This window comes from Dryobates pubescens, chromosome 1 (genome assembly GCF_014839835.1).
Source record: "Dryobates pubescens isolate bDryPub1 chromosome 1, bDryPub1.pri, whole genome shotgun sequence".
In the NCBI taxonomy this organism is placed as follows: Eukaryota; Metazoa; Chordata; class Aves; order Piciformes; family Picidae; genus Dryobates; species Dryobates pubescens.
Window position 1 is genome coordinate 34,312,695 of NC_071612.1, and position 15,638 is coordinate 34,328,332.

The 15,638-nt window shown below is 46.5% G+C and overlaps 1 protein-coding gene across 3 annotated transcripts in view; it reads right to left on the minus strand.

Moving 5' to 3' along the window:
- The window catches only part of GUF1 (GTP binding elongation factor GUF1), a 28,687-nt gene extending 13,968 nt beyond the window's left edge, over window positions 1-14,719 (minus strand). Inside the window, exons 1-9 of one of the 3 annotated variants that reach the window (XM_009899263.2) lie at window positions 14,582-14,719; window positions 13,109-13,220; window positions 11,142-11,290; window positions 10,506-10,586; window positions 9,406-9,483; window positions 7,482-7,565; window positions 6,633-6,697; window positions 4,989-5,192; window positions 3,412-3,551 (exon numbers count right to left, since the gene is read on the minus strand). In XM_009899263.2, the coding sequence (XP_009897565.2) occupies window positions 3,412-3,551; window positions 4,989-5,192; window positions 6,633-6,697; window positions 7,482-7,565; window positions 9,406-9,483; window positions 10,506-10,586; window positions 11,142-11,290; window positions 13,109-13,220; window positions 14,582-14,719 (1,051 nt within the window). Of the gene's footprint in view, window positions 1-3,411; window positions 3,552-4,988; window positions 5,193-6,632; window positions 6,698-7,481; window positions 7,566-9,405; window positions 9,484-10,505; window positions 10,587-11,141; window positions 11,291-13,108; window positions 13,221-14,581 lie in introns of those variants that run through there. The other 2 variants (XM_054163671.1, XM_054163669.1) reach the window with 2 other exon arrangements.
- Between the last annotated feature and the right edge of the window lie 919 nt (window positions 14,720-15,638).

A 15,638-nucleotide genomic window follows, 5' to 3' on the forward strand; every position in this document is an offset into this window, starting at 1 on the left:
CTAAGAGTGACCAGCAGTAAAAAACCACAAGTGACACATCTAATAAAGCTGAAAATATTTCTGTATTGTTTGACATTAAAAGCAGCTCTCTGTGTAACTGCTCCCTCAAAAGGGATGCCAGGGTATCACTTTTTACATCATGTGTTGAGGAAATGTTGATTGCTCTAGACCAAGAAGCAAAACATGCACCTAAAAAGCCTCCACATTTACAGCATGACACTTGTGGGTTTAGGCTGGATGTTAGGAAGAAGATCTTTACAGAAAGAGTGACTGGCTATGGCAATGAAGCTGCCCAGGGAGGTGGTGGAGTCATCATCACTGAAGGTGTTTAAAAAGAGCCTGGATGAGGCACTTGGTGCCATGGTTTAGTAGATTAGATGGTGTTGGGTAATAGGTTGGACTTGGTGGACTCAGTCAAGCTAAGAGGGCCAGCAAGAAGACCTCCACTCTGGACTTCCGGAGGGCGGACTTCAGGTTGCTCAAGGAAACAATTCAGAGGGTTCCTTGGGAGAAAGCCCTTAAAAATAAAGGGGTCCAGGAGGGCTGGACCTGCTTCAAGAAAGAGCTGATGAAGGCTCAGGAGCAGGCTGTGCCAATGTGCCGGAAGAGGAGCCGCCGGGGCAGACGGCCAGCCTGGCTGTGTAATGAACTTTTAATTGAACTAAGGGAAAAAAAGAGGGTGTATCATCTTTGGAAGAAAGGTGAGGCAACCCATGGAATGTTTAAAGAGGTTGCTAGGGCATGTAGGAGGAAAATTAGGGAGGCAAAAGCATATTTGGAACTTAAACTGGCCTCTGATGTGAAGGACAACAAAAAGTCCTTCTATAAATATATTAATAGCAAGAGGAAGGGCAGGGACAACCTCCACTCCTTGGTTGACATAGAAGGAAATGTTGTAACACAGGATGAGGAAAAGGCAGAGGTACTTAACACCTTCTTTACCTCAGTTTTTACTACCTGGAAAGAACGTCTACCAGACAGCTGGCCTGCAGAACTGGCAGAGGGAGCCAGGGAGCTGCATGGTTTCCCTTTGTTCCATGAGCAAGTGATAGGAGCTCTCCTCAGCAGCTTGGACCCCCACAAGTCCATGGGACCAGATGGGATCCATCCTAGGGTGCTGAGAGAGCTGGCAGATGAGCTGGCCAAACCACTCTCCATTATTTTTCATCAGTCCTGGCTCACTGGAGAGATCCCAGCTGACTGGAAGCTGGCCAACGTGGTACCCATCCACAAGAAGGGCCGGTTGGATGAGCCAGGGAATTACAGGCCTGTCAGCCTGACCTCAGTACCAGGAAAGATTATGGAGCAGGTCATCCTGAGTGCAATCACACAACACTTAGAGGATGGCCAAGGGATCAGGCCCAGCCAGCATGGGTTTAGGAAGGGCAGGTCCTGCCTGACCAACCTGATCTCCTTCTATGATCAGGTGACCCGCCTGGTGGATGTGGGGAGGCCTGTGGATGTAGTCTACCTGGACCTCAGCAAGGCCTTTGACACCGTTCCCCATAGCAAACTCCTGGCCAAGCTGTCAGCCCATGGCTTGGATGGGACCACACTGCGATGGGTTAGGAACTGGCTGGAGGGCCGAGCCCAGAGAGTGGTAGTGAATGGTGCCACATCCAGCTGGCAGCCAGTCACCAGTGGTGTGCCCCAGGGATCAGTGCTGGGCCCCATGCTCTTTAACATCTTTATTGATGATCTGGACGAGGGCATCGAGTCCATCATCAGTAAATTTGCTGACGACACCAAGCTGGGCGCAGGAGTTGATCTGCTGGAGGGTACAGAGGCTCTGCAGAGGGACCTCGACAGGCTGGGCAGTTGGGCAGAGTCCAACGGCATGAGATTTAACACATCCAAGTGCCGGGTTCTGCACACTGGCCACAGCAACCCCATGCAGAGCTACAGGCTGGGGTCAGAGTGGCTGGAGAGCAGTCAGGCTGAGAGGGACCTGGGGGTGCTGGTCGACGGTAGACTGAACATGAGCCTGCAGTGTGCCCAGGCAGCTAAGAGGGCCAATGGCATCCTGGCCTGCATCAGGAACAGTGTGGCCAGCAGGAGCAGGGAGGTCATTCTGCCCCTGTACACTGCACTGGTTAGGCCGCACCTCGAGTACTGTGTCCAGTTCTGGGCCCCTCAGTTTAGGAAGGATGTTGACTTGCTGGAACGAGTCCAGAGAAGAGCAACAAAGTTGGTGAGGGGTTTGGAACATAAGCCCTACGAGGAGAGGCTGAGGGAGCTGGGGTTGCTTAGCCTGGAGAAGAGGAGACTCAGGGGTGACCTTATTACTCTCTACAACTATCTGAAGGGAGGTTGTAGACAGACAGATGTTGGTCTCTTCTCCCAGGCAAGCAGTACCAGAACAAGAGGACACAGTCTCAGGCTGCGCCAGGGGAGGTTCAGGCTGGATGTTAGAAAAAAGTTCTATACAGAAAGAGTGATTGCACATTGGAATGGGCTGCCTGGGGAGGTGGTGGAGTCGCCATCACTGGAGGTTTTTAGGAGAAGACTTGACAGGGTGCTTGGTGCTGTGGGTTAGTTGCTTGGGCGGAGTTGGATTGGTGATGGGTTGGACGCGATGATCTTGAAGGTCTCTTCCAACCTGGTTTATTCTATGTATTCTATGTATCTCAAAGATCTTTTCCAATCTGGTTAATTTTATTCTATTCTATTCTTAGATTCAGTGATGGAAAACCCTATTTCCACAAGACAGTTAAGGGAGTTTTACACATTTCCTCACAACAACTCTAGGAAGTAATTTCCAGAATCATCCAGAATAAAGGCTACTGTTTTGGCACCCTCACTCCAAGAAGGAGTGGGTCCAGAGAAGAGCAATGAAGCTAAAGAACCGGTCTGGGAAGAGCAGCTGAGGGAACTGTGGTTGTTTAGTCTGCAGAAAAGAAGGCAGAAAGAAGACCTCATTGCTCTCTATAGCTGCCTGAAAGGAGGCTCCAGTAAGGTGTTAATCAATCTCTTCTCCCTAGTATCAGGCTTCTACCACCTCCTTGGGCAAGTGTCTCACCACCCTCATGGGGAAGAACTTCTACCTAACATCCAATCTGAATCTACCCATTTCTAGTTTTGTTCCATTCCCTCCAGTCCTATCACTCCTTGACACCCTAAAAAGTTCCTCCCCAGCTTTCTTGTAGCCCCCTTCAGATACTGGAAGGCCACAATAAGGTCTCCTCGGAGCCTTCTCTTCTCCAGACTGAACAGCCCCAACTCCCTCAACCTGTCCTCATAGAAGAGGTGCTCCAGCCCTCTGCTCATCCTCCTAGCCCTCCTTTTAGTTCAATCCTGCTAAAATCCTAATCCTCACAAGTCTTAATATACATGTATATTCTTTTAAAAGCTCTAATAGCTGGTTGACTACTGAAAAGAAGGAATTCCATTTGATACCAGTGTACTCCTCACCTGCAAAAACCATTGGCTTCGCTGACTTAAAGCCAGGCAAAGGCTCCACTGGCTCTTTATACATAAACAGTGTGTCTCCTATTTGGGCTTCTGTTACTTCTTTCATTCCAGCAATCAGGTAGCCCACCTGTCCAGCATATCTAAATAAAATTGGCATTATATGGACATGCTTCTTGGCATCATCAGTATTTTTATCAGTTTTCCCACTTGGTTCAGCTCAGTCAGAAATTCAAGTTAAATCACCCCCTGTAAAAGCCCAATAAGCCAGACTGAAGCTGTTTGTCCTCCAAGTCAGGAACTCTGTCTCAAGGGACAAACTATCTGTCAAGGAGCTCTATTTGTGTCAAACACTGCATTTAGAGTTCTGTATTCTGAATTCTTTGCTACTCCCACTATGAAAGCTGGAACTAGAGGGAAGTTATCAGGGATTGAAGACAGAACTAGAATGTTTCTCAGCTGCCAGTACAGAGAATGGCAGAAAGAACGCAGACAAATACCTTCCATCAGCACATGGTGCTGTCAGGAGAGAGACACATAGTAGACAAAGACCAGGTTGTAGTGCTTTTGGCTAGAATGGAGCTAACTTTCTTCATAGCATTCTCCTGTGGTGCTGCATTTTAGATTTGTGCCTGCAATGGTGTTGGTAACACACCAATGGTTTAGCCATCACTGAACAGCACTTGCACAGCATGAACGCTTTCTGTGCTTCTCAGTCTGTCCCCCCAGCAAATAAGCTAGAGGCTGGAAGGTGATACTCCATGCCACAATAACATCATGTTTGGCAATAAAGAGCAGTCTTTCCAAGGTCCCCATGACTTGTGAGCAATGGTAAGTAATTGATTCCCTTTGCATCACTTAATTTCTTTTATTTTGCCTTCATTTATTAAACTGTCTTTATCTTGACCCATGAGCAAGTCTTTCCTCACTTTTGTTCTTCCAGTTCTCTCCCCTATCCCACTGGGGTTAAGGGAGTGACAAAGTGGCTGGCTGGGTTCAACCCACCACACACAGTAACATAGTTTTCAACTAAGAATCTCCCAAGAAAGTCATTAGCACATACTTGGATGAAAACTGAGAAAGCTTCTCCACTAATTCTAAGTACCTGATTTTCTTCCCACTGCTGCCATGAGGAGCCAGTTTCTGGTAGTTGTTGCATTGATGGATTTTAAGTTTTCCACCCTCAAAATATGCTGCAGCAATAACTAAGATGAAGCCCCATTCCCTTCCACTCTCAAACAAGGTGGTTCCTAGAAATAAATTGGATGGCTGAATAACAATAACATATGCTGTTCTTAAAAAGAACCCCTAGCTGTCCAGATGTTCTGTGCACTACAGAGGACAGAATAGCTTCCTCCCCCTAGCTGTGCCCACAAGGCAGTCCCCAAAAGCTCCTGCCTTAGCACTCTACAATTACAAACAATAATAATTAGAAAATCCCCACCACCAAAGAAAGAGCAAAGAGCTCAGACACCTCCCAGCCTTTATCACTCAAAGCAAGTATCAAACAGAAATGGGGGATCTTGCATCTTAACACCAACTCAGGATTTGTTGCACTGCAAGAAGTTTTCTTTACTTACAGCTTGTGTGTTGGCTGCTCATTTGGAGTCAGAATTCCAACTTCATGAACTTCGTATCTTTTCTTTGTGTGTGCAGACACAATTTTATGCCCTTTCTGAATCTCCCCACCGAAGAGTGCAATGTTAGCTATGACACCTCGGTAGTGGTCAAAGGTGGAGTCAAACACCAAGGCTTTCAATGGATCAGCAGGATTACATTGGGGGCTGGCACAGACACAAAAAATAAAAGCAAAATAATACATTAAGCAGTGTGGTTTTCATTCAGTAAGGACAACATTGGCCACAACAACCCCATGCAGTGGTACAGGCTGGGGTCAGAGTGGCTGGAGAGCAACCAGGCAGAAAGGGACCTGGGGGGTACTGGTTGATAGTAGGTGGAACATGAGCCAACAGTGTGCCCAGGTGGCCAAGAAGGCCAATGGCATCCTGGCCTGCATCAGGAATAGTGTGGCCAGCAGGAGCAGGAAAGTCATTCTGCCCTGTACTCAGCACTGGTTAGGCCACACCTTGAGTCCTGTGTCCAGTTCTGGGCCCCTCAGTTTTGGAAAGATGTTGAGTTGCTGGAATGTGTCCAGAGAAGGACAACAAAGCTGGGGACAGGTCTGGAGCACAGTCCTGTGAGGAGAGGCTGAGGGAGCTGGGGTTGCTTAGCCTGGAGAAGAGGAGGCTCAGGGGAGACCTTCTTGCTCTCTCCAGCTCCCTGAAGGGAGGTTGTAGCCACACAGGGGTTGGTCTCTTCTCCCAGGCAACCAGCACCAGAACAAGAGGACACAGTCTCAAGCTGCACCAGGGGAGGTTTAGGCTGGAGGTTAGGAAGAAGTGCTTCATAGAAAGAGTTATTGGCCATTGGAATGTGCTGCCCAGGTAGGTGGCAGCAGAGCCTGCATCTAGGGAAGAATAACACCAGGCTCCAGGACAGACTAGGGGTCATCCTGCTGGAAAGCAGCTCCATGGAGAAAGAAATTGGAGTCCCAGTGGACAGCAAGTTCTCCATGGGTCAGCAATGTGCCCTTGTGGCCAAGAGGGCCAACGGCATCTTGGGGTGCATAAAGCAAACAGCATCCTGCAGGTCTAGGGAGGTTCACTTCCCTCTCTCTCTGCCCTAGTGAGACTAAACATGGAACACTGTGTCCAGTTTTGGGCTCCCCAGTTCAAGAGAGACAGAGGCCTGCTGGAGAGAGTCCATGGTTTAGTTGATTAGATGGTGTTGGGTGATAGGTTGGACTTGATGATCTCAAAGGTCTCTTCCAACCTGGTTAATTCTACTCTATTCTATTCTATTCAATAGAGAGTTACGAGGATGATGAAAACACTGGAATATCTCTCATGACTGAAAGGCCTGGGGCTGCTTAGCCTTGAGAAGAGCAGGCTGAGAGGGCATCTTATCAATGTCTGAGGGGTAGGATTTCAAGAGGAGGGTTCCAGGCTCTTTTCAGTGGTGCCCAGTGATAGGACAAGGAACAATGGGTATAAGCTAGAACACAGGAGGTTCCACCTCAACAGGAGGAGAAACTTTGTTATGGTGAGAGTGACAGAGCCCGGGAGCAAGCTGCCCAGAGAGGAGGTGGTGTCAATAATGTATCCATGCAGCTTGTGGCTTCCTAATTTACTGTCCAAGGTTTCACAGACTAAATACAAACTTACGGTGGAATCTTCTCAATGACCTTCTGAAGAACTTTTTCAACATTTGTTCCTTGTTTAGCAGAGATCTAAAACAAGTCCAAAACCAACTTTATCAGACTCTTGTCTTACACTCATTATCTATTAAACAGTGTTACATTTACTTAAGGCAGTTTGGTGGCCACAGATATTACTGTGTGTGCTGAAGCACACTTTTGAGTGCTAGTACTCCCAGGGAGGTGGTGGAGTCACTGCCCCTGGAGGTGTTCAAGAAGGGATTTAAGAAGGACATTGAGACACTTGAAGGTGTCCAGAGAAGGGCAACAAGGATGGGGAAGGGTCTGAAGCACAGCCCTATGAGGAGAGGCTGAGGGAGCTGGAGTTGCTTAACCTGGAGAAGAGGAGGCTCAGGGCAGACCTCCTTGCTCTCTACAACTCCCTGAAGGCAGGCTGTAGCCAGGTGGGGGTTGGTCTCTTTTCCTAGGCAACCAGCACCAGAACAAGAGGACACAGTCTCCAGCTGCACCAGGGGAAGTTTAGGCTGGAGGTGATGAGGAAGTTCTTCCCAGAAAGAGTGATTTGCCATTGGAATGTGCTGCCCAGGGAGGTGGTGGAGTCACCATCCCTGGAGGTGTTCAAAAAGGGATTGGATGTGGCACTTGAAGCCATGGTTTAGTTAGTCATGAGGTCTTGGGTGATAGGTTGGGCTTGATGATCTTTGAGGACTTTTCCAACCTTATTCTATGATATTCAGGTACATCACACAAGGCAGATAGAAGACAAACTGTTGATCAACTGTGTGTACATTTCTTCCATTAGCTACAAAGTGAAGTTAGACTATCAGCCATGCTATCAAACTTTAAGAGACCTTACCCTTATACATTCATCTGTAGGGATATCAAACAGCTTCTCAATTTGTTTCTCAACTCTTTCAGGGTCTGCATTCTTCAAGTCAATCTGAAAAACACCAAACTGCTAAATATACCATGTCCTCCACATGATCCACCACTGTAGCTTCATGACATGCAAGTCAAGGAACCTTTATTGTATTTATGAGTAAATACTGGATGTCTCCAAGGAAAAGATATTCAATGAAACTGATTTCAGAAAAAGCCTTCCTTTCATAATTCCATGCTCACTGGGCCTGATCACCTGGTTGCCCTGCATATGCCATGTGATGGCACCCAAAATGATCTACTCCACAACCTTCCCTGGCAGCAAGGTCAAACTGTCAGGCCTGGAGCTCCCCAGATGCTTCTTCCAGCCCTTCTTGTAGGTGGGTATCACATTTGCTAACTCTGGTCAAGGGGGACTCCCCTAGGTAGTCAGAACTACTACTAAGTAATGGAAAGTGGCTTGGTAAGCACCTCCACCAGCCCCCTCAGTATGCTTGAGTGGATCCCATGTCTAAATGGTATAGCAGGTGACCAACCATTTCCTCTTGGATTACAGGGACTGTCCTCAAGTCACAGCACAAGCAGCCAACTTGGATCACAGCAGGGCAAATACAGGTTAAGATCTGCACCTTCCCATTCATGCCCCCTTGTCCACACCAGCTGAACATTCTCACCTCTATTTCACAGAGAGTCAATTTCAAACCCTGAGGCCACAGCTTCAGCTTGTTCTCATTAGGATAAAATGAATAGTCCTGAGTATTACCCAAGTGTGCTCAGTTGTTCTTCATCCCACAGCCCTTGTTTGCTTCAAGCTGATGTTTGTGAACTGGAACTGATTCAGATTTCCTTCATGGAATGGCTTAGGTTGGAAGGAATCCTAAGAGATCATCTACTGCAACCTCCCTGCCATGGGCAGGGACACCTCTCAACTAGACTTGGCTGCTCAAGGCCTCATCCAACTTGGCCTTGAACACCCACAGAGAGGTGGCATCTACAACCTCCCTGGGCAGTCTATTCCACAGTCTCACCACCCTTGTATTGAAGAACTTCTTCCTAAGATCCAGTCTAAACTTACTCTCCCTCAGCTACACACCATTCCCCCTTGTCCTATCTCTAGATACCCTTATGAAGAGTTCCTTCTCCAGCCCTCCTGTAGGAACCCTTCAGGTATTGGAAGGCAGCTCTGAGGTCCCTCCAGAGTCTTCTCTTCACCAGGCTGAACAGCCCCAGTGCCCTCAGCCTATCCTCACAGCAGAAGTGCTGCAGCCCTTGGATTATCTCTGTGAGCCTCCTCTGGACTTGTTCCAACAGCTCTGTGTCCTTCTTATGATGGAGACACTACAACTGGACTCAGCATTTGAGGTGGGGTCTCAAGAGCAAAGGGGAAGAATCACCCCTCTTGACCTGCTGTCTACACTCTTCTTGATGCAACCTAGGATACAATTCCTTATCAAGATGCAATTTACACCATGCTTATGACCTTGATTTGCCATACAGACTGCAGTAAGAATTTAACCAGGGCTGCTGATATGATACTTCTACATGTACTACATGAAATAAAACCTGATGTTCCCAGCAATCACTGTAAAATATTAGGCAGCAAATACACAAAGTTCTTATTACATTCCAGTTATCTTTTCATTATGCACAGAACAGTTGGACATTGGAATCATCTCCCAAGAGATGTAGTGGATTTCCCTACACTGGACACTTTTAAGACTCAGCTTTACAAGGTGCTGGGCCATCTCATTTCAACTACAATATCACCTAGAAATGTTGGGGTAGATGGTATTTGGGGTCCCTTCCAACCTGGTGTTCTGTGTAATTCTATTTGAGGACATATTTCTTAGCTACCTTAAGCAAGTCAATTATTTAATATGAAATTCTAAAACCTTCATTACCTTGTTTATGACAGGAATAATTGCAAGCTGTGCTTCAAAGGCAAGGTAGAAGTTTGCCACTGTCTGAGCCTGAATACCCTGGAAAATAAGCATTGCGAAAGTTTAATATGGAATCTTCCTGCATTTTGGAGGTTCAGTGGGTTACAATTCTATCCAGTCCTTCACTGGGAGGATGAAAAATAAGTAAAGGTTATTGAACATGCATACTGCTGGGAAATAACATTTTGAATCATAATTTCTCATAATCTGAGATGAACTAAAAATGATGTACATGGGAAGACTTACATGGAAGTATTCACAGGTAACCCAAGTACCTGATTCTGTCTATCAGTTTTATTTCTGAATGGCCAAGATCACAACAGCTACCTCAAAAAGCACAATTCTGCCCCCAGCAAACTATTCACAAGTGCACCAAAACAGACAAGGGCAACAAAGCTGGGGAGGGCTTTGGAGCACAAGCCCTATGAGGAGAGGCTGAGGGAGCTGGGGTTGTTTACCCTGGAGAAGAGGAGGCTCAGGGAAGACCTTGTTGCTCTCCACAACTACCTGAAGGGAGGCTGAAGCCACTAGCACTTGTTTGACCCTTGTACAATCCAAATGTGGCAGAGAGAAAACTGTTAACCAAGTACTTTGTGGGAATGTGTCCATATTTAAAATCATGACCCCATAATCCTCTTGTTTTAGTCTGTCAACTGAGCCTTTAAAATATGTCTAATACTGTACAAATAAAAGTACAACTAAGAGATATCACTTCACTTCCCTCTTTGTATAGACTGTGAATGTATGACATCAGCCAAGAACCCATTGAGTAGATATAAAATTTCTCTTGGGTCTCTTCTCTCAAGTAACTAGTGATAAAATGAGAGGAAAGGGGCTTATGTTGTGTCAGTGGATGTTTAGATTGGATGCTAGGAAAAACCTTTTTACTGAGCGTGATGAGGTATTGGAACAGGCTGCCCAGGGAGGTGGTGAAATCCCCTGGAGGTGTTCAAGAAACGTGTAGATGTAGGATATGGTTTAGTGGTCATGGTGGGACTCAATGATCTTAGAGGTGTTTTCCAACCTCAGTGATTCTGTCAAAGAGGAATTAAGAACCTCACCTCATTTGCATCCACTACAAGTATGACACCTTGACAGGCAGACAGGGATCGTGATACTTCATAGCTGAAATCTACATGGCCCTGTAGAGAAGAGAAATGTTTACAGTTTCAGGTATTTCTAGAGTCTTTTGGTAACATTTCTGTATCATTATAGAACCATAAAATGGTTAGGGTTGGAATGGACCTCAAGGATCATCTAGTTCCAACCCCTCTGCCATGGGCAGGGACACCTCACACTACATCAGGTTGTTCAGAGCCACATCCAGCCTGGCCTCAAAAACCTCCAGGGATGAAGCTTCCACCACCTCCCTGGGCAACCTGTGCCAGTGTCTCACCACCCTCATAGAGAAGAACTTCTTCCTAACATCCAATCTGAATCTACCCATTTCTAGATTTTTTTGTTCCATTCCCCCCAGTCCTATCACTCCCTGACACCCTAAAAAGTCCCTCCCCAGCTTTCTTGTAGGACCCCTTCATATACTGGAAGTTTTCCATTGTCTGTATGGTCACAATTCTTACCAAACAAACAAACAAACCAAAACAAAAGCCAAATAAACACAAGAAGCCAGAAAAAAACACTTTAAAAAAAAGACATTTAGCTTTCTGTGATTAAAACACTGTTTGCACTTAACTTACTGGTGTGTCAATAAGATTTAAGAGGTAGTTCACTCCTTCGTGCTTGTAGAACAGAGACGCAGATTGTGCTTTCACTGTAATTCCTCTTTCACGCTCCACCTGCAGCTTATCCAGCACTTGTTTGTTGTGGGTAGTTTTAGCAATTGTTCCTAGGAGTTCAAAAAACCCCACAATTTTATTCCCTCATTTAACACATTAGCTCTCAAAATAAATAATTCTTTAACCATGAGAACATGAGGCTTGAAGCTGCAAATGATTTTTTGCATTCCAATAAAGCTAAACTTAAGATTTTTCACTTCAACTTCCGCTTCCACTCTCAACATGTGTTAAATAATTTTTCCCATGTTCTATGATTTTTTTACATGTTATCTAAAATACTTTACTGAATAAGCATGATGCAAAACATCACACAAGTTTAAATCAAAGGTTAAGAAGTAGCTAAGTTTCTATTAAGTTCTAAATCATTTTGATGTGTGAAGAAACTTAATCTACCACTGGAGAGGGCTTGCATGGCCCACAGCCCCAGGCAGTGCCAATCTCAAGGGAGTAAAGAGATGAAAGAGCTTGTCAGACCTAAATTCAAAATTCCATTCTATCATAGGCATCAGGCAAAATTCTCCTATAGTGATACATAAAGGTAGTCATAAAGAACAACTTTGATTAAAACCTTCTCTCCCAGGTTTTGTTTTTCTCACCCTCTAAATGGAAAAAGCAAGACTCTTCCAAAGGGTATTTCTGAGTAGCTAATGTAAGCTCTGCCCTAAAATTAGTGTTCTCTTGGGAAATACAACAATTGCTTTACAGTTTGCCTTAGACAACCTTGTAAGGCAACCCCTGTCTTCCAAGGAAAGCCTAGTTTTAGAGTCACTTATAGTTATGAAGATCCCTTAGCACTTATGTTTCTCACTTTCACTTTAATGGGAGACAGTTTTACTTATCCTCAACAATTACACAGAAATAAAAACACTGAAGTCCACAAAGCACTGTATGAGGACAGGATAAATACCTCTCAACAGGAAAGTATCACAATTACACCAATAATAAGAGTGAAGGTAAAAGGAAATCTATATAGCAGCTGAGAATCCATGGAATTCACACTTAATTACTCGCAGTTACTCTACACATCAAATCTAAATCAATATAGGGTTGGATATGTCTAAAACTCACTATGTAACATCACAACAGCTTCAGTGCCAGTAAGTTTCACCATCATGACAGGCAGTTCACAGACTGCATCAGATTGGACAAGATGACCTTTGCAGGTCCCTTCCAACCTACCTGCAGTCAGCAAGACACCTCCAACCAGATCAGGCTGCCCAGGGCCACATCGAGTCTGATCTTGAATGTCTCCAGAGACAGGGCCTCAACTAATCCCTGGGCAACCTGTTCCAGTATCTTACCACTCTCATTGTAAAAAGCTTCCTCCTGATGTCCAACCTCAATTTACCCTGCTCCAGTTTGGAACAATTGCCCCCCAGTTGTTTACGGTTTGCTCACAAGATGACATATTTTCATCTTAGTACCAGCAGATGAAGATTCTCCCTGTTTCAGTAACACTTTTGAAAGCTACTCTGCCCAGAACTCCTCAGTCATAACAGCTCTCTTCTGTCCTACCCAAAAACTAGCAGTCAACATCCTAAAATTGCTGTGTACTGGTGTAGTGGACAACTGGCCAAGAATTACAGGAGTAGCATCCTGAACAAGTACACTCCTTTCCAGTCTTTATTCAAAACACATACTTCTTAGAGTCAATTACACACTTCCCTATCCCTACTTCTAGACACATCTCAGTAAGAATATATACATCATGTTCACATCTGTAACAGTACACAACTGGCACCCTAAAAGCACAAGCAATTTAGGACTAAAAGAGCAAAGATATTAGAAATGTTAGTAATAATCAAAACTACAGAATCTCACACATCATCTAACAGGTTAAGAAAAGGCAGCTTAAAGTGAGAACTTACCTGTAATTTCCAACAATCTGTCTGCTAGTGTACTTTTGCCATGATCTACATGAGCTATGATACTGAAGTTTCTAATGCTTTCAACAGGATATGTTGACACATCCAACTTGTCCTGAAAAACACAATATTATTTTCATAAACCATAGTTAGTCTCAATGCACAATATGAAGGCCAAGGCCTATTAAAAGAGAATTAACTCTCCTCTCCAGAAGAGGCATTAAGGGAACAGAGATACAAAAACTTTAGATGTCACCAGTGTTTAAAATGCTAGCATTTCATTTTAGTCATACAGAGATATATATTTATTACTCTGACTAACCAGTAAGTCTGCTGGAAAGTGCTGTGAAATGTACTATATTCTCATGCACAGAGAGAGATGGAAATTCTAAAACACAGGTTCAAGTTTAAAATGTATTCTCCTAGGATCAGTGTTGGGCTCGACCCTATTCAATATCTTTAGTGATGATCTGGACAAGGGGACTGCGTCCACCATTAGTAAGTTTATAGAAGACACCAAGGTGAGGGCAGGACTAGATCTCTTAGAGGGAAGGAGGGCCCTGCAGAGGGACCCTGACAGTCTGGACAGATGTAGCCAGGTGGGGGTTGGTCTCTTCTCCCAGGCAACCAGCACCAGAACAAGAGGACACAGTCTCAAGCTGTACCAGAGTAGGTTTAGCCTGGATGTTAGGAAGAAGTTCTTCATAGAAGGAGAGATTGGCCACTGGAATGTGCTGCCCAGGGAGGTGGTGGAGTCACCATCACTGGAGGTGTTTAGGAAGAGACTGGATGAGGTGCTTGGTGCCATGGCTTAGTTGATTAGATAGTGTTGGATGATAGGTTGGACTCGATGATCTCAAAGGTCTCTTCCAACCTGGTTAATTCTGTTCTGTTCTATTCTATTCCATTGAGCAAGCACACCTTGAGGAAGCTACAGGTAATACTTATCTTGCCTAAATCAAGAAAATGCAGAAAACCAGCCTGACCTCCTTGGTTCACACACTGAAAGGGCCAACATTAAAGAACTTTGCTTTGCTTTATTCCTGCTTATTCCTACTTTGAATAAAGAAAGTGCCTTCTCTGCTTTTCGAAGCTGTCAGCATCAGGAACCAGGACATTCAAAATGACAACCAGCAACACGTAACCGAAAGACGCTGGTCGGCGGCGAGCTACACGGCAGTTCTCTGTCTTACCTAGGCTATGCATGGCTGCTGCAGGCCAAGGTGGCAATGAAAGCACGGAGTTCTGTGCCAGAACTAAGCAGCATGACGTGCCGTGTCCCGCGCACCGTGCCTCAGCCTGGCACCGCACGTGGGGGCACTGCCAAGGGACACGGACGCCCTGCAGCGGGGAGAGCCTACTCCAGGATGCCATCGCCTGTCTGGAAAGGCGACCACCGCTTAGGGGACTCCCTAAAGGTCAACCTCGGGCAGATTCCCCTCCGCCCCTCCCGCCAGGGCAGCCCTGCGGACTCACCTTGCTGCGGGAGCTGTACAGCCGCTCGCACGCCGCAAGCCCCGCGGGTAGCCAGGGCGGCACACTCAGCGAGGAGGAAGCGGGGCAGGGGCTCCGCATGCGGACCCACCACATCGCCGTCCTGCCGGCCAGAGCCATGGTCCGGCTCGGCTCCCCTCCCGGCGCGCGCCCTGAGCCTCACGCGCCGGAAGCGCTGCTGGCGCCGCCGGAAGCGGTCAGAGCTCCGCGCGCCACCGGCCCCTCCCGCGGGCGCGGCGGTGAGGGGACGCTAGGGGGAGCTGTGCGCAGCAGTCATAGAGTGGTTCCGGTTGGAGAAGCTCTCCGGTGTTACCGGATCCCTCTGCTTTCTAGCTCGGTCAGTGTGCTGTTAAGCCGTGCCCCTCAGCGCCGCATCGCTAAACCCCCTCCCTGTCCAGTCTGTTCTATTGTCTGAGAATCCTTTCAGGGAAGAAATGCCCTCTGATGTCCACTCTGAACCTCCCCTGGTGCAATTTGAAGCCATTCCCTCTCTTCCTATCACTTGCTACCAAGGGAGAAGACAACAACACACATCTCCCTTCTTTCAGACAGTTGTAGGGAGTGAAGCCTCCTCAACCTCCTCCAGACTAAGCAGCCCCAGCTCCCTCAGCTGCTCCTTACCAGACCTATTCTCCAGACCCTTCACCAGATCCCTTGCCCTTTTTTGGACCTGCTCCAGCAGCTCAGTATCCCAGTGATGGCCCCAAAACTGAACCCAGTGCTCAAGGTGTGGTCTCACGAGTCTGGTGCAGAGCTGATTTTAATCAGTTTGCTTTGAGATTGGGGATTGAGTCCATCATCAATAAATGTGCAGATGACACTGAGCTGGGAGCAAGAGTTGATCTCTTAGAGGGTAGCAGGGCTCAACAGAGGGACATTGACAGGCTGGACAGATGGGAAGAGTCCAACAGGGTGGCATTCAACAACAGCCCCATGCAGTGCTACAGGCTGGGGTTAGAGTGGCTGGAGAGCAGCCAGGCAGAAAGGGACCTGGGGGTACAGGTTGACAGTAGGCTGAACATGAGCCTGCAGTGTGCCC